Below are 21,537 nucleotides of genomic sequence, written 5' to 3'. Positions count from 1 at the left end.
CGGGGCAGCCCAGCTGTCACTGCCACAAACAGGTGGTGTAAAACAATAGCTCCGCTGAGCCGACTCACTGTCCAAACCCTCCAGCAGCCAAGTGTCCAGCCAGAGCGCCGGCAGGCAGCACAGGTCACCAGTCTGCCACCAGCCCACGCCAGGGCCCACAGCCCATGGAGTCCCGGCCGCTCCTCCTGCTCCTCGGCCTCTGCTCAAGTAAGTGCTGGTGCTGGGGGGCTCTCCTTGGAGGCTGAGACGATAGAAGCCCCCACATCAGAGGCTTGCTTCTTGGATGAGAATACAGAATGGCAGGCTTCTGCAGCACAAGCCTGCTGTTAGTTTCTCGCCAGCGTTGGCTTGATTGGGTTTGGGGACAAAGATTCTAGTTTGTGTTATCCAATTAAAATAGGAGAGGAGGCCCTGGCCGGTTGGCTCAGTGGTAGAGCGTCGGCCTGGCGTGCAGGAGTCCCGGGTTCGATTCCCGGCCAGGGCACATAGGAGAAGCGCCCATCTGCTTCTCCACCCCTCCCCCTCTCCTTCCTCTCTGTCTCTCTCTTCCCCTCCCGCAGCCCAGGCTCCATTGGAGCAAAGATGGCCCGGGGGCTGGGGATGGCTCCTTGGCCTCTGCCTCAGGCGCTAGAGTGGCTCTGGTCGCGACAGAGCGACGCCCAGGAGGGGCAGAGCATCGCCCCCTGGTGGGCAGAGCATCGCCTCTGGTGGGCGTGCCGGGTGGATCCTGGTCGGGCGCATGCGGGAGTCTGTCTGACTGTCTCTCCCCGTTTCCAGCTTCAGAAAAACACACAAAAAAAAAAAAAAAAAAAAAGGAGAGGCTTGGTCAAAGGCTACCAAGTAGACATGCAGGTCTCTCCCTCCATCAGTGCCTGGCGTCCGACTGGTCCACAGGATCAGATGCAGCGCCACACCTGCCTTCCCAGACCTGTTTTCAGTTTTGAACAACTACAGGGACTTAGAGCGATGACTTACATTCGCAAACAATACAGTTAACAAGTCCTCTTACTGCTCCTGAGAATTCTGATAATAAAGAGGATTGATTGACAGCTCCATGTGCTAGAGAGAGAAACCTATTCTTAATTATAATTAAATTCTCTCCATGAGATGAAATATTTTGTAACTTTTAAATTCTGAAGTTAAAAAAAAAAAAGGTTCATATGTAGGCACTCTTGCCCACTCTTTAAAAAAAAATACATTCCTACATGTAAGTTTGGGTTTGAATTGAAACCATAAAACCTTGCACAGTCCTTGACCCGTATTCAGCTCTGGAATGTGTCACAACACAGCAGCTGAAATGCAATCCCCAATCCCAAACTTCCGGTAGAGGAAAACAGGAGATGCTTGCTGATTGCTTCATATAAAAGTTTACTGGTGATGTCATCCCAACAGAGAAACAAGGCAGCTGACATTCTGTGATTTCTCTTCTCTGATATTTCCCTGACAGACACAGGCCTTCTGGGCAGAAGGGTAAAGAGCTTTATTATTAATGTTTTTCAATACCATAGTTGAGGGAAATAGCCTAAACTCTAATAAATTAAGATAAATTATATCCTGTAGGATTTGGACTTGCTCCAACCCAAGCTGGCCTTGTAATGGTGATGGTGGTGGTGGTGGTGGTGGTGTGTGTGTGTGTGTGTGTGTGCGCGCGCGCGTGCCCGCGCGTGCACAAACTACACTCAGTGAAAATTCTTAAGTGATATGCTTATGTGTAAAAATCCTTAGGAGATCTCTTAGGACACTAAAACTCTCAAAATCGCATGTTTAGCTACTTTAAAAAGTATGTGACATGTATTTAGATCAATCCTAGAATTTGTGGTTATCAATTCACATGGGTGAATTCACAGCTGGATGAGGCATTCCAACATCTCCAATTTTGAATTATAGAGAAACTATAGTTTGAATTATAGGTTGAAAGACATGAGCTGACCTTCCCAAGGTCACTTAATTTATAAATCTTGGAATGTGATCATTTGGAGGCTCTGCTTGTTATGTGCACGGTCAGAAAACAGACTGAAATTACCAAAGGTGGCAAATTAACATAACCAAATTGAGATAAGCATTACCCAAGGTGACTAGTATCAGTATAGAATTTCTTCTGCTCAACTCTGCGGGCACAAAATACAAGTTGGACCAGTATGATACAAAAAAGAAAACCACTTTGGAATTGTGGTTGGGCTCCCCTACTTAAAATCAGTCCTTTATGGGCAAAATTCTCATTTGTATCAGGGATACATTTTCCTGTGTTAGCTTAGCACACAACGATCTCTGTTCTATTTATATAGTATTTTTTTTCTTACAACCTTTCCTCTCTTCTGCCTCAGGAATCCTAAGTACTTTATGCCACCTCTCTTATACCATATCACTTTCCAACTTGTTCACAGTTATTTATGTAAGTGACAAATGTCAATCTCCACGAGGGAAGGAAGTCAGGATTATGTCAGATTCACTTCTGAATGTCTCACATCTCTTAAAACAATGCTTTGCACACAATAAATATTTGATGAACAAATTAAGGTGATCACCATCTGAATAAGGATGCTTTTGCTGAAAAAGGAGACTTCAACATTATGCATTTGTTTGTCTGTATGATTGTTAAGTTACACCCTGCCTTTTAAGGAAAGGATTTACTGTGATTCATTGACTCCATGAGGAATTGGTCCAATTCTCTGGACCATGCTGGAGTTAGGAACAGAATCAGAATTCTGACCTCAAGTCTGTAAGTTTTTTATCACTCTACCCTGTTTTGAGGAGGCAAAAAAGGACAGAATACTAATGAACCCAATTAAAAAATGCAGACCTCCTCGGAAATTCCTGAGAAATTCATTAAGGAAGGAGCGAGGCGCCTTGTCACCGACCTGGGTGGGGGAGGCGCCTTGTCACCGGCCTGGGTGGGGGAGGCGCCTTGTCACCCGCCTGGGTGGGGGAGGCGCCTTGTCACCGGCCTGGGTGGGGGAGGCGCCTTGTCACCGGCCCGGGTGGGGGAGGCGCCTTGTCACCGGCCCGGGTGCGGGAGGCGCCTTGTCACCGGCCCGGGTGCGGGAGGCGCCTTGTCACCGGCCCGGGTGGGGGAGGCGCCTTGTCACCGGCCCGGGTGCGGGAGGTCCCTTGTCACCGGCCCGGGTGGGGGAGATCCCTTGTCACCGGCCCGGGTGGGGGAGGTCCCTTGTCACCGGCCCGGGTGGGGGAGGCGCCTTGTCACCGGCCCGGGTGGGGGAGGCGCCTTGTCACCGGCCCGGGTGCGGGAGGTCCCTTGTCACCGGCCCGGGTGGGGGAGGTCCCTTGTCACCGGCCCGGGTGGGGGAGGCGCCTTGTCACCGGCCCGGGTGCGGGAGGTCCCTTGTCACCGGCCCGGGTGGGGGAGGTCCCTTGTCACCGGCCTGGGTGCGGGAAGCGCCTTGTCACCGGCCCGGGTGCGGGAGGCGCCTTGTCACCGGCCCGGGTGCGGGAGGTCCCTTGTCACCGGCCCGGGTGGGGGAGGCGCCTTGTCACCGGCGTGGGTGGGGGAGGCGCCTTGTCACCGGCCTGGGTGCGGGAGGCGCCTTGTCACCGGCCCGGGTGCGGGAGGCGCCTTGTCACCGGCCTGGGTGCGGGAGGCGCCTTGTCACCGGCCCGGGTGCGGGAGGCGCCTTGTCACCGGCCTGGGTGGGGGAGGCGGGAACGAGCGTCACGGCTGTGCGGACCGTCCGGCTTCCCCGCCTGCCCTTGCCCTGGTGGATCACAGGGTTGGCCTGCATAGTTTTCCTGCTACATAATGTGAACCATCTGCTCAATCTGTTGCTTTCTAGCATGTTCTTCCTGTCAAACTAGAATAAAGCATCAATGGAAAATAAGCAGCCCAGGGCAATAGCTTCAAATTCAGTGGCCAAGGCACTCAGTGACCCGTGCCAGTCCCCTACCCGCTTGGGCTGAGTAGGGCCGGGGACAGACGGGCATGGAGGACAGAGGATGGCTCTGTCCCAGGGGCTCGAAGGGGTGACTGCACACACTGGGTCTTTGGACAACATGCTCCCTTAAAGAGTCCTCGAATGCAGGCAGGTGGGTTTGGGGAGATGCCATGTGAAAGCTCTGCATGAACCCTTTTGGGTTCGGAAAACTTGGGAAACCAAAAATGAAAAGCCAGGCAGGGCCAAGGGTTCCCCACATAGAGTCCAGGGAGGTCATCATGAAGAGAGTTAGGCTATACTGAAAGTTTCAACAAGTCAAATGGAAACGACTCGTGTACCTTTAGGGAGGCGGTGAAGAGCCGGTCCGAGTGGCAGACTGCCTCGTTCACGATCCACCTCGGACTAGCTGGGAGCCATGACTACATGGCTCAACTGTCTGAACCTCAATTTTCTCATTTGTAAAACAGTGGTAAAGACTTCTCTTGTAGGGTGTTTCAAGGATGAAATAAATTAATACAAATACAGGGCCTTTACTAATGCTATACAGGCTAATTAAAGCATAGTTTTGGGGGAGTGTAAAAATGTTTCAACATATTGTACAACATTTGTTATTTTAACCTGATCTAAAGTTTTTTTTAATTTATTTTATTATTTTTTTTACAAGAGAGAGAGAGACATAGAGAGGGACAGACAGAGGGACAGACAGACAGGAAGGGAGAGAGATGAGAAGCATCAATTATTTGTTGTGGCACCTTAGCTGTTCATTGACTGCTTTCTCATATGTGCCTTGACGGGTGGGGGGGGGGGGCTACAGCAGAGCAAGTGACCCCTTGCTCAAGCCAACGACCTTGAGCTCAAGCCAGCGACCATGGGTCATGTCTATGATCCCATGCTCAAGGCAGCGACCCCATACTCAAGCTGGATGAGCCCGTGCTCAAGTCAGCAACCTTGGGTTTCAAACCTGGGTCCTCTGCGTCCCAGGCCAACGCTCCATCCATTGCACCATCGCCTGGTCAGGCCAAGCTGATCTGAATGAGAAATAGTGGCTGAGAGAAGGGGCTATGGGTTTGAATCCCTATTCCACCACTTATGAAATCTAAAGTCACTTAACCTCACTATGCCTCAATTTCCTCATCTGTAACGTGAGGACAAAAATATACCTACCACTCCCTATTGTGAGGATAGAAAAGGTTAGTATATATAAAGCATGTAAAAGAGTGGCACATAATTTGGGTATGTCAATTATTTTTATTAATAAAAATAGAAAAAAAGTAATTACTTTTTATTTTATAAATATTTTGTGGACAAACTCTTCCAAACTTAAGATCCATGGAGAAAAATAATAAGCCCAACGGTGGTGGTGCAGTGTATAGAGCATTGACCTGGGATACTGAGGACCCAGGTTTGAAACCTCGAGGTTGCCGGCTTGAGTGTGGGGGTCACTGGCTTGAGCACAGGATCATCAACATGATTCCATGGTTTCTGGCTTGAGCCCAAAGGTTGCTGGCTTGAAGCCCAAGATCGCTGACTTGAAGTTCAAGGTCACTGGCCTGAGCAAGGGGTCACTGGCTTGGCTGGAGCCCCCTGGTCAAGGCACATATGAGAAGCAATCAATAAACAACTAAAAGTGCTGCAACTATGAGTTGATGCTTCTCATCTCTTTTCCTCTCTCTCTCTCTCTGTCTCTCAGAAAAAAAGAAAGAAAGAGAGAGGGGAGAGAGAGAAAAAAAAGAAAGGAGGGAAGGAAGGAAAGGAGAGAAAGAAAAGAAAGAAAGAAAGAAAGAAAGAAAGAAAGAAAGAAAGAAAGAAAGAAAGAAAAAAGAAAGAAAGAAAGAAAGAAAGAAAGGGAAAGGAAAGAAAAGAAAAGAAAAAAAAGAAAAGAAAATAACCTGTCTGAGAGGTAGTAGGTTAATATTACTGGGAAAAAAGAGAGAGCAACTTCTTCATTCAAATTTTCACATCATCTTGGCCCAGGGAGAAGGTATGCAGTTTCAGTAATAACCCATGGAAAGGGGAGATCTGGTTACATGAATCAGGGCAAATAGATCGTGTGTCTGCTTCCTCTCCCAGCCCTGAACAGGCAATCCTCAATCCACGCAAGGCTCAAGTTATAAAGATCCTTCAGAGGCCCTTGCTGGAATCAGGAACACTTTTTCTCACAGGAATAATGTTATGCGGTTTCCAAGACAGCCCACTACATGCTCATGATACTAAATTGGTGCAGGAGCACAGGGCAGAGTTGCGGGGCTCTAATCCCAGCCTGCCCTAGCTGCATGACCTTGCCCAAGGTGTCCACACTCTCAGGATCTCAGGAGAAAATGCCAGCCTGCTTGAGCCCCAAGAGTATTGATGACATTGCTCTTCATCCTGAAAGAAAACTCACTGAAGATTCCTTCGAGTCACTCATACTCCAAATAGGAGCCCCAAACCTAGGATAGCAAAGCACAGTTATTACTTTGTTTGAACAACTTGCTGGCAACATGTATCCACCAGCAGTGATTTTTTTTTTAAGTATGATAAAATGTACATTGCATACAAGTATCATTTTAAAGTGAACTATTTAGTGGCATTAAGTACATTTAAAATGTTATGCAACCATTACCACTCTCTAGTTTCAGAACTCTTTTATCACTCCCAAAGGAACCTTCACATCCATTAGCAGTCACTCCTCACCCCCTCTCCCTGCAATCTCTGGTAACCACTAATCTGTTCTCTATCTCTATGGGTTAACCTACTCTGGACATTTCATGTAAATGGAATCATATAGTATGTGCCCTTTTGTGTCTGGTTTCTTTCATGTAACACAATGTTTTCAAGGTTATTTCATATTGTAGCATGTATCAGTACTCCATTCCTTTTTCTGGCTGAATAATATTCCACTGCATGTTTGTACCACAATTTGTTCATCCATTCACCTGTTGATGGGCATTTGGGTTGTTTCCGTCTTTTAGCTATTGCATATAGCGCTGCTGTGAACATTCAGGTACATGCTTTTGTGTAAACAATTTTCTTGGGATACCCAGATATGGCATTGGTAGGTCGTACAGTAACTGTGTGCAACTTGCTTGAGGAACCACCAAAAAAAAATTTTTTTTTTTTGTATTTTTCTGAAGCTGGAAATGGGGATAGACAGTCAGACAGACTCCGGCATGCGCCCAACCAGGATCCACCCGGCACGCCCACCAGGGGGCGATGCTCTGCCCACCAGGGGGCGATGCTCTGCCCCTCCGGGGCGTCGCTCTGTTGCGACCAGAGCCACTCTAGCGCCTGGGGCAGTGGCCAAGGAGCCATCCCCAGTGTCCGGGCCATCTTTGCTCCAATGGAGCCTTGCTGCGGGAGGGGAAGAGAGAGACAGAGAGGAAGGAGAGGGGGAGGGGTGGAGAAGCAGATGGGTGCTTCTCCTGTGTGCCCTGGCCGGGAATCGAACCTGGGACCTCTGCACGCCAGGCCGACGCTCTACCACTGAGCCAACCGGCCAGGGCACCACCAAAAATATTTTCCATGGTGACTGCACCCTTTTACCATCAGCAACATATAAAGAGTTCTTTTTCTCCACAGCATCATCCATATTTGTCACTTTCAATTTTGTTACTTATGGACATCCTAATGGGTGTGAAGCAGAATTAATTTTGGGCTGTTCTTAGCATTTGAGGCCAACCAATCTGAGATTTCATTACACCATGACCAGACTCTGAGATACTGCAACTGGGTTTTGTGGGGATGTTTATTCTTGTGTATACATATTCCTAGCGAACTTGATTCAGCCAGAAGCCATATTAAAGAGTCATCTGTCTGAAGTACAAGTGTCACGGTCATCTAGCATGCCCCACTGAGAAGGGACCACACCAGCAGCTGCGGTTGGGAAGGACTTCAGGCAACACTAGCTGCATATGGGAGCCCTTCAACAAGGGGTCCTGCATGCCTTCCGTTAGCTGTTCATGCCTCAGTTACTCGCGTTAGTGTCCGTGGAGGTGGGGATCAGAATCTGACAGCGTGCATGTCCTTTGCTGCCTCAGCTGGCCTCGTCCTGGCCTCTGAACATGAGACCCGTCTGGTGGCAAAGCTGTTCGAACACTACAACAGCGTGGTGAGGCCGGTGGAGGACCACCGCCAGGCCGTGGAGGTCACCGTGGGCCTGCAGCTGATACAGCTCATCAACGTGGTGAGACCAGAGCGCCCCGGCCCCCACACCCCCACAGCCCCCGACCTCCCACCCTGCAGCACCCGCCCCTCGCTCCCCTCTCCGCCCCCTAAAGGTGGGGTCTGATCTTTTTTCAGGATGAAGTAAATCAGATCGTCACAACCAACGTTAGATTAAAACAGGTAATTTAGCTAGATAATTGCATTTATGTTGTTTGCATTCACCCTGAAATTTAACCTGGGCCTGGAGTAAATCAATTTGGGTAAAAGGGATATATGCCAAAATGTTAAAGTAAATAGTTTGGGGTAATGGGATTATGGGTCATATTTATTGGCGCATGTTTGTCTTTTACTTTGTGCTTTTTCTGTGTGTATCAGTTTGCTTGGGCTGCCATAACAAAGCCACAACCTGGGGGGCTCAAACAACAGAGATGTATTGTCTCGCCGTTTCTGAGGCCTCAGGCCTCTCTCCCTTGCTTCTGTTTGGCCATGTTCATGTCCACATGGCATCTTCCTGGACATGCATCTGTCTTTAAATGTCCCCTCCTTAAAAAGACGCCGCTCATTCGGGGTTAGGGACTACTTTAATGACCTCATTTCTACTTCCTTACCTTTGTAAAGACCCCATCTCTTAATAAGGTCATATTTTGAGGTACTAGGGGTTAGGACTTCAATGTATGGATTTTGGGGAGACAGCATTCAATCCGTAACATTGTATTATCCAAATTTGCTGCATTGGGCATACATTCCTTTCATAATGCAGGAAAAGAACATAATACTTTTTTAAAATGGTGCTGCCTACTTGAGGAAAATGTTCCCAATAGGGTTATTCTCCCTTCCTGGGTGGGCAGTGTGGCGTGAGAAGTTTGCCACCACCCAGTAGCATGGCTTGGAGGTACCTTTGTTTTCCCATCTGAAAAACGGGGTCAATGATCACTCTTACTTTATAGGATTATTGTGAGAACTAAATGATCAGTATCAGTAAAATGCTTAGCACAGTGCCTGCATGAAACCAATCAATTGTTTGCTGGTATTGTTAACTAAAGTGAAAGCTGAATTCGGAATCAAACCTTTCTTACTACCACACAATTTCTGTCGCCCTCTGAATTATCATACCCATCAGAGTTCTAGATAACCCTCGCTTGTTTAAAAAACTGTCTTTAGCTTTCTAATCAGCTAAATGTCTTCATTTCTAGCAATGGGTGGATTACAATCTAAAATGGAATCCAGAAGACTACGGCGGTGTGAAAAAAATTCACATTCCCTCTGAAAAGATCTGGCGCCCGGACTTAGTTCTCTATAACAAGTAAGCAAACAGGTTGGAGAGCAGACATTCCTGGGGAGGTGGAGCCCCAGCGCCCTCACACGAGGGCCACCCCGCTCAGTATGCTTCAGAAACCAAGAGCTAAGTCAACGTGCTAGGGAGCCAGATGGTGTCTCATGTTATGAAGAGAAACAATGATCAGAGCCAAATTAAATCAAGGCAGTGGGTGGGGGACATTTAATCCCTGAGAGCTCCTGAAGGGAGTATGGCAACTATCCAAAGAACCCAAACCTCCTGTAATTGAGTTCCTTAGAATTAAATGCCCTTCATACCAATAGGTCTGAATCTCCCTGGGCCGTTACTTGTCACACCCTCGTGGCACCCCAAGATGCTACGCTAACAACAGCCCAGGATGCCTGTGTAGCCCACCCATGGGCTCCATGACAGACTGCATGTCATGAAATTATAATGTGATTCAAGACACTCTGCTTTAATGACATGTTCATTATCACACATCCTTCACTTGTCAGGGAATGTGCATTTCAAAGCACCTCCTTCCCAGGCAGGAGCGTTCAGATTGGCCTGGAGGAGTCGGGCCTGATACTACAGGCCACAGGTCTGCAGCCAGAGGGCGCTGCACGCCAGTGGGTTACCAGAGGAGGAAGCCACGGCCAGTGAGTGGAAACGACACCCTTGGGGCTGACCATCCCTGCTTTGAAAATCTACTCACATATTGTCCAATATACCTGGAATTCCAGCTTGAGCCAAATTAGCCAATCATTTGTGAAAAACCTTTCAGACAGTTACACTAATAGGACAAAGTGTCTTGTGTTAGTTAAGTTTCTGTCAGTAAGAATGTGAGGGAAAAGAAAACTAGATAGAAGGTGACGGAAGACAATCTGACTTTGGGTGATGGGTATGCAACAGAATGGAATGACAAGATAACCTGGACATGTTTTCTTTGAATATATGTACCCTGAATTATTGATGTCACCCTATTAAAATTAATAAAAATTTATTTATAAAAAAAAAGAGAGGAAAAAAAAAAAAAGAATGTGAGGGAAGCAATGAACTCCCCCGGCCCTTCTGACAGCTTGTTCAGGAACAGGCGGTGGGGACAGAGCCCCATGCGGCCTGTGTATAGGGAGAGACGGGACAGAACCCCATGTGGCCTGTGTATAGGGAGAGATGGGACAGAACCCCATGTGGCCTGTGTATAGGGAGAGACCCGGATGATCCTGAAACCCTCTGTTCTTTGGAAAGGCCCAATAAACACAGTTTTCTGGAGAGAGCCCACCTCCATCCAAGGAAAATGCAATGGGAAGAACATCTCTTGGCACCAATATATGCTGTATGTCCCTGAAAGCCAACCGAGGCAGACCCACCCAGCTGTTCGACGCCTCTGCCTCGCCCTGGCGAGGGCCTGGGGCATGGGCTGCTTGCAGGGCGAGTGGACTGCTCACTGAATTAACCCTGCAAACATGGCCTCTTATTAATTTTAATATCTACCATGTTGAATATTTTTTAACAAGAAATTTTCAAACCACATTTGAAAATTTGGAAATATCACATCAAAATCTGGGTTTTTAGCCTCTCTAGAAAACTCTATCCAACATTCAAATATATAGAAACTTTGGATTTAAAAATGTAGATCTTTAGCTTCTAAGGAAAAATTCAAATATCTGGCAACATTGAGCCTTTGTTCCCACCAGGACACCCCGAGCAGAGCTAAGTGGCACCTTCTTCAGAGAACAGAGGGGCTGTCTCTTCACCACAGCCTGTCTCTTACCTCCTCCCTGCCTTCCAGCCCTGGGGGCATCTGAGTGTTTAATCCCACCCACTGAGTTCTAAATAGATTTTTCTTTCTTTTCTTTTTTTTAAATCAGGGAGAGGAGGGGAGGCAGAGAGACAGACTCTGCATGCACCCCAAACAGTATCCACGCAGCAAGCCCACTAGGGGGTGATGCTCTGCCTATCTGGGGCATTGATCCGTTGCTTAGCAACTGAGCTGTTATTAGCATCTGAGGATGCATGGAGCCATCCTCAGCGCCTGAGGCCAACTCACTCCAATTGAGCCATGGCTGCAGAAGAGAAAAAGAGAGAGAAGCAAGAGGAGGAGGGGTAGAGAAGCAGATGGGCGCTTCTCTTATGTGCCCTGACCAGCAATTAAACCTGGGATATCCACATGACAGGCTGATGCTTTACCAGTGAGCAAACCGGCCAGGGCCCTAAATAGTTTTTAAAATATAATGGACGCCTTCCTTAGCCTGCTTGTCATAGTAATGAGCCACTGGACATGTTTCTGTTTAAAATCCCAGTTAACTTTCAAAGTACACATAGAGGGGATAGACAGAAATTATTATAAATACTACTAAGTCCTGGGAAGAAAAAAAATCTGGGACGCAGTGAATCAGTGTTACCCGTGATTTCCTCCCCAGGTAATCTAATTTAGTGCTTAGCTGGTGCTCAGGAATCTGTATTTTAACATGCACTCCAGTGGTTCTTATTATCAGACAAATCTAGGAAACACTGATGTAGATAAGCCACACTGCCTGAAAAAAAGCTTTTATAATTAGCACCTAAATAATTAATGGCTTCTTCTCTTTTGTCCCATTGTAGCGCAGATGGTGACTTTGCCATCGTCAAGTTCACCAAAGTGCTCCTGGACCACACTGGCCACATCACATGGACGCCTCCGGCCATCTTTAAAAGCTACTGTGAGATCATCGTCACCCACTTTCCCTTTGATGAACAGAACTGCAGTATGAAGCTGGGCACCTGGACCTACGATGGCACCGTGGTGGCCATTTACCCAGTAGGTGGTGACCACTTGTAATGAGGTTGGAGTCAGGAAAAGCAGGATTCAGGTCTTCAACTCTGCCCCTTCATAATCACAGGCTCTCTGCACCATTTAGAACTTTGGAGATTATCTGGTTTGATGATTCTCAATTTGTTTGTAAGGTTTGTGATGTACTCACATGAGAATAACCTGGGAGCTGAAAAATCCAGGCTGGGGCAGGGCAAGGGCACCGCTTTGTTTTAAAGCCCCAAGGTGGCTTGTATATATATATATATATATATATATATATATATGCAGCATGAAGACTCCCCATAGTTCAAATCCCCTTATTTTATAGGAAAGGCACCTGAGACAAAAAAGTTGAAGTGACCCAGGGTGCCCCCTGGGTATGTAACAGCACTAGCATCTATTCTTTGTCACAGATGATTCTGGAACCCTGCCCCTCCTCGGGGTGGCGTGGCTGGGTTTTCAAAGTTTCATTTCATCTTCGCAGGAAAGCGACCAGCCAGACCTGAGCAACTTCATGGAGAGCGGGGAGTGGGTGATCAAAGAGGCCCGGGGCTGGAAGCACTGGGTGTTCTACGCCTGCTGCCCCTCCACCCCCTACCTGGACATCACCTACCACTTCGTCATGCAGCGCCTGCCCCTCTACTTCATCGTCAATGTCATCATTCCCTGCCTGCTCTTCTCCTTCTTAACTGGCCTGGTGTTCTACCTGCCCACGGACTCAGGTGGGTGCCGCTGCCACGGCTGCGACTGCTGACACTGACAGATCTTGTGTTGCTATTTTGGGAAAAGCCAGAAATAATTATAGGCTGATAAGCAGACAGAGCCGAATCATCATCACTGGGAGGACACACTTACTGAGGAGCCAGGTACAGTGGTGAAAGGCTCTGCGGATGGAGCTCACAGCTGGAGCAGACTACAGGCCGGGAGAGTTAGATGTGGCCCCGAAGAGGCACAGACATAGCTCAGTCTAGTTAAAGTGAAACGCCCACCGGCCATTTGTTGAGCACCCGCTGTGTGCCCCAAGGTGCGCTGGGATAGGTGTGAAGCATACACACTCCTCAGGCCACTCCCACTGTGCAGTCACTTGCTCTGCTGACCGATCCAGGTCTTGCCTCTTTTGCTCACTGCTGGCCACTTGAGAGTAGCTTTTGCGTGTCTGTGTTCCAGATGGCAGCGTTCTTGTGCGCAAGTCCATACTTCCCAAGGGGCAATGCTTTCTCACATATCAGCCCAAACAACTTACCTCCCACTGAGTCTTCACATCTGTGACATAATTTCACAGAACAATAATCCACAGAAACCAGGAAAGGGCATATACATGCCTGCCAGCGAGTGGGTCACGACTCAGAAACGATCGATGGCTGACAAGCAGGGGAAAAGGAACGATGGCACAGGCAGTCCTCAAACTCATGACAGGTCACAATTTTATCAAAATAACAATATCAATAAATGAAAACTCACAAAAGCTTATATCCATTTTCTGACAAGGAAAAAAATTATGCATTCACTCATTCAACATAGAGGACTTATTGCACAACTGTTATGCGGCAGGGATACAGTAGAAAATAAGGCAGAATTCGCCCCTGCAGAATGTATGTTCCAGTAATTGTACTTGTTCTTAAACAAATGATCACAAATGTTTTTTCAACTTTCTAATCAAATGAAGCTTCTTGCCTGACCAGGTGGTGGTGCAGTGGATAGAGTGTCGGACTGGGATGCGGAAGGACCCAGGTTCGAGACCCCGAGGTCGCCAGCTTGAGCGCAGGCTCATCTGGTTTGAGCAAAGAGCTCACCAGCTTAGACCCAAGGTCGCTGGCTCCAGCAGGGGGTTACTCGGTCTGCTGAAGGCCCGCAGTCAAGGCACATGTGAGAAAGCAATCAATGAACAACTAAGAAGTCGCAACGCGCAACGAGAAACTGATGATTGATGCTTCTCATCTCTCTCCGTTCCTGTCTGTCTGTCCCTGTCTATCTCTGCCTCTGTTAAAAAAAACAAACAAACAAACAAACAAAAAAAAATGAAGCTTCTTAAAGCAAAGAGAGAAAACAGCAGTCAGGCCAATATAGAGACTAAGCACAGTTTCTATACACATTAAGTGATTTATGCTTGGAAAGTATTTAGAACAGTGACACTGCTTGATGAATGTTAGCTATTATTATTATCACCGGTATGCATCAAGAAATGTGATGTAACTTGATCAATATTTCATATTTATAATTCTGTCTTCTTTTTCACTTTTAAAGGCTTTTCTCCTCACTGAGTAGAATTCAACCTACAAGGTAGAATTGGTCATTTCTTTCTTTCTTTATTTTTGTGACAGAGACAAAGAGTAAGTCAGAGAGAGGGACAGATAGGAACAGACAGACAGGAAAGGAGAGAGATGAGAAGCATCAATTCTTTGTTGCGGCACCTTAGCTGTTCATTGATTGCTTTTTGAATGTGCCTTGATTAGGGAGCTACAGCAGCGCGAGTGACCCCTTGCTCAAGCCAGCGACCTTGGGCTTCAAGCCAGAGACCATGGGGTCAAACCAGCGACCATGGGGTCATGTCTATGATCCCATGCTCAAGCTGGCAATCCTGGGCTCAAGCTGGTGAGCCCCCACTCAAGCTGGATGAGCTTGCACTCAAGCTGGTGACCTCGGGGGTTTCGAACCTGGGCCCTCCACACCCCAGTCCGATGCTCTATCCACTGCCACTGCCACCACCTCATCAGGCAGAACTGATCATTTCTTGTTTGCACCTGCTCTGTATCCTGTATATACTCATGGCATCTGGAAGCATGCAGTACAGGGGAGAAGTTCCATACTGGAAAGCAGGATAATGCAAGGGTTTCCCAGGACACAAGCAGCAAGACCAGCCCAAGGGAGGTCCCTTCCAGTGGCTCTCTACTGCATCTAAGGTGGTCGGTCCCCGCAAAAACATCCCGATGCCACTCAGCCCCTGCCCCTCGTTGGCCACACTTGCCTAACCAAAACTCTTAACATGGTCCCTTAATATGAAAAACAAACAAAAATCACCCTCTTTAGATGAAAGGAAGTGGTGTGAAATCATTGATTTTGTTTTCTCAGTTTGGGTCTTACTGCTTACTCCCATGATGAGAAAATTATACATGCACTTCTGAACTGCCTGCCCATCTGCAGGGTAACAAGTGGGCCAGATTGCAGCTCAGTTCTGGGAGGTTTATTATATCATTCTGCTGCAGATGGAAAAACTTAGTTTCCTGAGCTCCACCAAGAAATGGAGTTCTGGGGCATGAGATGAAGTGGTTATTTCCTACTTGGCAGCATCTCATGAAAATACCTGCTCCCTCTCATCGTGAGCAGAGTTAAAGTGGAAGGGGTTCATAAGAAAGTCTGTCCCCCAAACTTCCCCCAGAACCACGCTTTGAGAAATGCCTGACACACTCGTCACAGTCTGGGGTTTTGGTGGTGCCTGAGTCTGCAAGAGCAGCCATCACCAAGGACATAGTCTGGGTAGCTTCAAAAACAGGAATTTATTGTCTCCCAGTTCTGGAGGCTGGAAGTCCAAGATCAAGGTATCCACAGGGCTGGTTTCCTCTGGAGCCTCTCTCCTTGGCTTACAGATGGTAGTGTTCTCCTTGTGTCCTCTCTGTGTGTCTCTGTGTCCTAATCTCCTCTTCTTATAAGGACACCAGTCATACTGAATGAGGGCCCACACTGAGACCTCATTTTACTTTAATTACCTCTTTACAGGCTCTCTCTCCAAATAGTCCCTGAGGTCCTGGGGCTTGGGACTACAACATATAAATGTGAGAGCCATGGAGCAACAATTCAGGCCATAACAGGAAGGTTGTTGTGTTTCCTCCTCATTCTGTCCAGGAGAGAAGATGACTCTGAGCATCTCTGTCTTACTGTCTCTAACTGTGTTCCTCCTGGTCATTGTGGAGCTGATCCCGTCCACCTCCAGCGCGGTGCCTCTGATCGGGAAGTACATGCTCTTCACCATGGTGTTTGTTATCGCATCCATCATCATCACTGTCATCGTGATCAACACCCACCACCGCTCGCCCAGCACCCACGTCATGCCAGAGTGGGTTCGGAAGGTGAGTGGGCGAGGCCCCTGCAGACCCTGCGCAGGGCGGCCGTCCCTCGGGGACATCTGAGGGCGCCTCCTCCTTGCAGCGGAATTCCAGCTGACCCTTGTGGGTGCTCAGAATGGAAAGTCCTTTCAGCTCTAGGGGATTTTTTTGGGAGGAACTTTCTTGGGCCTCTTTTTAGAGAAAAATAATTCGTGTAGCTTCCTCAGAGAGAGAAGAAAAAAGCCCACCCCCTAATTCAAGCTTTAAAACAAAATCTCTTTGATTAGAGAAGATAAATCAGTCTCTTTTACTCAAACACTGGAATTCTTGGGATTTTTGTTTGTACGTCTCCCAGTTTGTGAACAGGTTGCTTATTCTTTGCTGGTAGAATCATCTGTGGAAGATAAGGGCAGAGATGGGGGGAGACTTGATGAGAGATTGTCAAAAAGTAGGTTTTAACGAGGAACCTGGATTCAAGCATTTACAGTTTTGAAATTGAAAATGTATTAACATTTCAAATGTCACTTAAAAAAAATAAAACTTCACAAAGACACGAACAGCCAGGGTCTTTTTTGTAAAATTCAAAAGATGTTCATGAATTGACAGAGAATTGCTGCTCACATGTATTTTGGGAGGAGAAACAGTCCCTGTTTCAATCAAGACTGTTCAGTGACTCCTGGCAATACCATGTTACACACAAATACCAGCTGTTTTGTGTGGCCAGAACCTTATCTAACTTGTAGCCCAAGGGACCCTTTCTTTAGCCATATGATCATGAGAACACATGGCCTTGAATAGAAGCAAGTACCACCTGAAGTTCGAAAGCTGCGCACAGGCTCCCTCCAGTGGTGAAACACTCATATGACAATCATCACAGTTAACCATTGTAATTTGACAGGCTACGGGACATGTGTGAAAGAGTCTGAGAAAATCTGGTCCTTTTGTTTGAAGGACCAAGAAGCTGAGGCCCAGAGAAGCTGAATGACTTACCTAAAGTTACACTGCTAATTCATAGTTGGAGTCTGAGGCTTGCTCTGCTGTCAATTATTCTCACATATGGATTTCTTTTCTATGTTAGATTTTCATCGATACCATCCCAAATATCATGTTCTTCTCCACAATGAAAAGACCATCCAGAGAAAAACAAGAAAAAAAGATTTTTACAGAAGACATGGATATTTCTGACATTTCTGGGAAGCCAGGGCCCCCACCCATGGGCTTCCACTCTCCCCTGATCAAACACCCCGAGGTGAAGAGCGCCATTGAGGGCGTCAAATACATCGCAGAGACCATGAAGTCAGACCAGGAGTCCAATAATGTAAGCTTCGTGACTTGAAACCCACACATCTGAGTGTTAATAATCAAATGCTCGAGTGCAGATGGCTGGGTTTTGGCTTGATGGGCTGTTTGGGGCTTCAGGGGCAGCTACTGACCTAAGGTCAGCCTTGGTGAGTGCCTCTGGGCCACCTTAGTAAGTCATCATTGTGAATAATCTGTTCAAAAACTAAAGGTCAGAAGGCCAGCCAGAGGCTGCTGAGGGATCTGAGATCTACAAATTCAATGAGCTGTTGTTGAACCAAAGAGGCATAGTGTGAACACTGTGAGCCTAACGACCGCCGTAAGGACGTCCTAACACTTTCCTCTCTCCCAGGCCGCCGAGGAATGGAAGTATGTTGCAATGGTGATGGACCACATTCTCCTTGGAGTCTTCATGCTCGTCTGTATCATCGGAACCCTGGCCGTGTTCGCAGGTCGGCTCATTGAATTAAACCAACAAGGATGAGCAGAAAGCTGCGCTGAGCCTCGCTCCGCCCCAGCACCAGGCAGAGCGGAGGAAGGTGGGGCAAACGGGAAGACCTGTCCACTCGGACATAAGCTCACTAATCAAACATTTATTATTAAAGATAATAATTTACATTTACGTAAGGTTATGGCCTCAAAGTGTTTTCACACTGCTTCTCCCTTCAATCTCAGTCGGCCTGGAGAGGGGACTCTTTTCAGTAAATAAGACAGGATTGCTACAAGAAGTATTCATTTCCAATGGCGCCCGGAGGAGGTTTTCTGTTGGCTTCTTCTCTTCCTCCTCCTCTTCCTCCTCCTCCTCTTTCTTCTTCTTCTTCTTCCTCTCCTTCTTCTCCTCCTCCTCCTCTTCCTCCTCCTCTTTATTCTTCTCCTTCTCTTTCTTCTTCTCCTTCTTCTTCCTTCTTTCTTCTTCCTCCCTTCTCCTCCTCCCCCTTCTTCTTTTCTTTGAGCAAAGAATGTATCCTTTGTTTAAAAGCCAGTTTTGTGCCTACTGGGAAAGCCCCTCTCTCAGTCCCCCAAAGCTAAAGCATTTAATTTGGGAGAAAGGAGGCAGTAGAAAGGCAATAGGTGAGTTCTAGAAGGCCACTAAGATGCAGCTTGCGTCAAACCCTGTGTCTTACAGTGGAGATCTAGAATGGAGGTGAGGGAAGTGTTTCCCAGGCCAACGCCCCACCTGGGTGTGATGCTCAGGGTTTGAGGCAAAACAGGTCCTAACCTGCATGGAGGGGAAGGGCCAGGCACCGAGGGAATCATCTCACATACGTGATTTACTTCATCCTGCTCACTCTTATACAGATGAGAAAGCTGAACTTGAGCGAGGTTAAGTTCATTGCCTGAACAATTAAAGACAAAAACTGTGATTCGAATCCAGAACAAATCTGAGTTCCAAGCAGCTCCAGGCTGGGTCAGTATATCTCTCTGCTCCCTGCTCCCTGCTCTCCTGGCCACGCTGGGCTCAGGCAAGGCCGTTCTGCACTCTGGTCAGCACCGGAGGGGCTTCAGTATTAGCGCCAACCACCTTCCCCTTTGAACCCTTCTCAGTGAAACTTCCTGACTCTTGTTCCTAGTCCTTATCCCACGGAGGATAGATATTCTTTTTCTCCAGAGCGACCTTCTAGCCACAGTGTAATTCACCCAGAACTAGAAAATGGGCTGCCCTGGGCTCAGACAGCCAGAACACATGTGCCCCACATCAGTACCGGGAGACCGGGAACTGCACTGCCAGGTGCGGGCCTGACTGAACCAGGAGGTCTCAGTCTACTTCTCCGTGGGGGCCCTAACATATCCGTGACAGGACTCTGTGCCTTCATTTTAGGGTAAAGAGAAAACAGGCGCCTTAAAAAACTAAACATAAAATTATCATATGATCCCCAATTCTACTCCCCGAAGAACTACAGCAGGGACTTGACAGATACTGGTACATCAGAGCTCGCTGCAGCATTATTCACAACAGCCAGAAGGTGAGAGCCACCCCAGTGTCCATCAGTGGACAAGCAAAATATAGTATACGCAAACAATGGGCTACGTTACAGCCTTAGAGAAAAATGAAGTTCTGATATATGTTATAGTATGGGTCAGCCTTGAAAATATACTAAATGAAATAAGCCAGACACAGAAGGACAAATGCTGTCTGATTCCACTTTCGTGAGGTACCCATAATGGGCACATTTATTGAGATAGAGAGTAGAATAGTGACTCCCAGGGTTCAAAGGGGTGAGTTGCTGCATACTGGGTACAGTCCGTTTGGGGTGATGAAAAAGTTCTGGAAATGGATGGTGGTGAGGATTGCACAACCTCGTGAATGTACTCAGTGCCACTGAATTATATACTGAAAGATGTTTAAAGAAGTAACCTTTGTGTTATGACTATTTTACTGCAATAAAAAGTGCCAATTTTTGTTTGTTTTTAAATCACAAACTGCTCCTTGCTGATCCTCAACAATCATCCCCGGTGCCGACTGGTTGGAAATGGGGCACTGACAGAGAAAGTAGTTACTTCTTGGAGGAACGGTCCTCTCTCCCCCCTACAAACATCTGGAAGGGGTCTAGCTGCTCCTAAACCAAGCCCTAACATATTTTCCCGCGGCAAGTCAGCTTGGAAGACTAGAGCACAGAAATTGGCCCACTTCAAATTTAAACCACGTTTGGGCACGTGGCTCACCCACCACGCAGGGAGCCCACCATGAGGAGAGAGCAGTGAGCAGAGTGAGGGGCTGCTGTCTCTTCCCAGCCTTGGGGCATCTCTACCCCAAATCTTTCTTCTCTGTCAGCCAGTGGTGCCCCTGCTAAGGTGCTCTTCATAGAAGTTCTTTTTTTTTTTTTTTAGCCAGAAAAATAAACCTCTTTAACAATCTTTTTTTTTTTTTAACGTCAACTTCATACAGTGTTTTAAGCCTCTGTTTCCATTCTCCTGTTTAGAGCCTTCTGCTATACACCACTAACCAATTTATAGTATTTTCTTATGTACCTGTCTGATTACAACTCCCAGCTTAGAATCTTCCCAAAGGACAGAGATTGTATTTTATGTTTATAGTCTCAGGTATTAGGTAGATGCTTGAAGATGTGTTGAATAAATGAAGAGAGAAGTGAATGAAGTTAAGCAATGTAAATTGCCTGGAGAGTCCCCTCATTCTCTCATTAACATCCTACCTTGGTATAATTGGTCAAAGCAAATGTCTATGGCTTCAGTGTGTCAGATTCCCGCATGCGCCCCGACCAGGATCTACCCAGCAACCATCACCTGGTGCCGATGCTCTGCCCATTAGGACTGCTTGCAGCCAAGCTATTTTTAGCCCCTGAGGTGGAGGCTCGCTGGAGCCATCCTTAGCACTTGGGGCCAACATACCCGAATCATTTGAGCCATGGCTGTGGGAAGGGAAGAGAGAGAGAGAGAGAGAGAGAAGGGGGAGGGGGAGAGAAACAGATGGTTGCCTCTCATGAGTGCCCTGAACAGGAATTGGACCCAGGACTTCCACAAGCTGGGTTGATGCTCTACCGCTGAGCCAAAGGGCCAAGGCAATATGAGTTTCTTATACATTTGTGCTCTTCATATGATCACCATAGGCTTTACAACCTGAGACTATGCATAATTCTAGGAAAAGCAAGTCTGTGAGCACTCCTTATATATCTCTAAAGACAGCTCTTCCTGCTGCAACTGACCTGCATTGCTGAACCCTTCTCCATCTGTAAAGGCCCCTCTGAAAGGGCTTTGCCTCCAGGAAACACTCCCCAGCACTGGCTGCCCACGGCCTGCTCTTTTTTATTGTCCTTACTGCATGCATTGGACCTGATGAGCTCTTACGACATCTGCTTCACTACTTACTTTATGGATGTCAACCTCCTGTCTTCAATGAGATCGCCCCTACTGGAAAGAGGAAGTTGGGGTCTTGCTACCTGGACTTCTTGTGGGACCTTGGTCAAGTTACTTCACCCTTCGGAGTCCCAGAACAGAAACGTGCAGACAGTGACGTCTTCTCCAGGGCCCTGGGGAAGTGGCCAACACCCTGCAGATGCTGCCGAAATAACACCCTCAGGGGCAGAGATTATATCCCGAACCCAGGAGAGGGCTGAGTGCCTACTGTGTCCTCAAATAATT

General features: G+C 47.5%; 1 protein-coding gene across 1 annotated transcript; it reads left to right on the top strand.

The window, feature by feature from the left end:
• The first annotated feature begins 105 nt into the window (after positions 1-105).
• On the top strand, positions 106-19,822 carry CHRNA1 (cholinergic receptor nicotinic alpha 1 subunit). Its single transcript, XM_066346090.1, has 9 exons — positions 106-207; positions 7,904-8,049; positions 8,166-8,210; positions 9,224-9,333; positions 11,911-12,106; positions 12,585-12,822; positions 15,941-16,164; positions 17,219-17,458; positions 17,792-19,822. Exons 1-9 carry the CDS (start codon positions 165-167, stop codon positions 17,921-17,923), a joined length of 1,374 nt encoding a protein of 457 aa, XP_066202187.1. The 5' UTR covers positions 106-164; the 3' UTR covers positions 17,924-19,822.
• Positions 19,823-21,537: the final 1,715 nt, after the last annotated feature.

This window comes from Saccopteryx leptura, chromosome 7, assembly GCF_036850995.1.
Source record: "Saccopteryx leptura isolate mSacLep1 chromosome 7, mSacLep1_pri_phased_curated, whole genome shotgun sequence".
NCBI lineage: Eukaryota > Metazoa > Chordata > Mammalia > Chiroptera > Emballonuridae > Saccopteryx > Saccopteryx leptura.
The sequence above is the reverse complement of the archived record's forward strand: the minus strand, read 5'-3'. Positions and strand labels throughout refer to the sequence as shown.

Bases quoted from the DNA above. Each gene is read 5' to 3' on its own strand.
- CHRNA1 (XM_066346090.1), top strand. From the start codon at position 165: ATGGAGTCCCGGCCGCTCCTCCTGCTCCTCGGCCTCTGCTCAA. The intron at 8,050-8,165 runs GTGAGACCAGAG...ATCTTTTTTCAG, and splicing joins TGATACAGCTCATCAACGTG to GATGAAGTAAATCAGATCGT. The intron at 12,107-12,584 runs GTAGGTGGTGAC...TCATCTTCGCAG, and splicing joins CCGTGGTGGCCATTTACCCA to GAAAGCGACCAGCCAGACCT.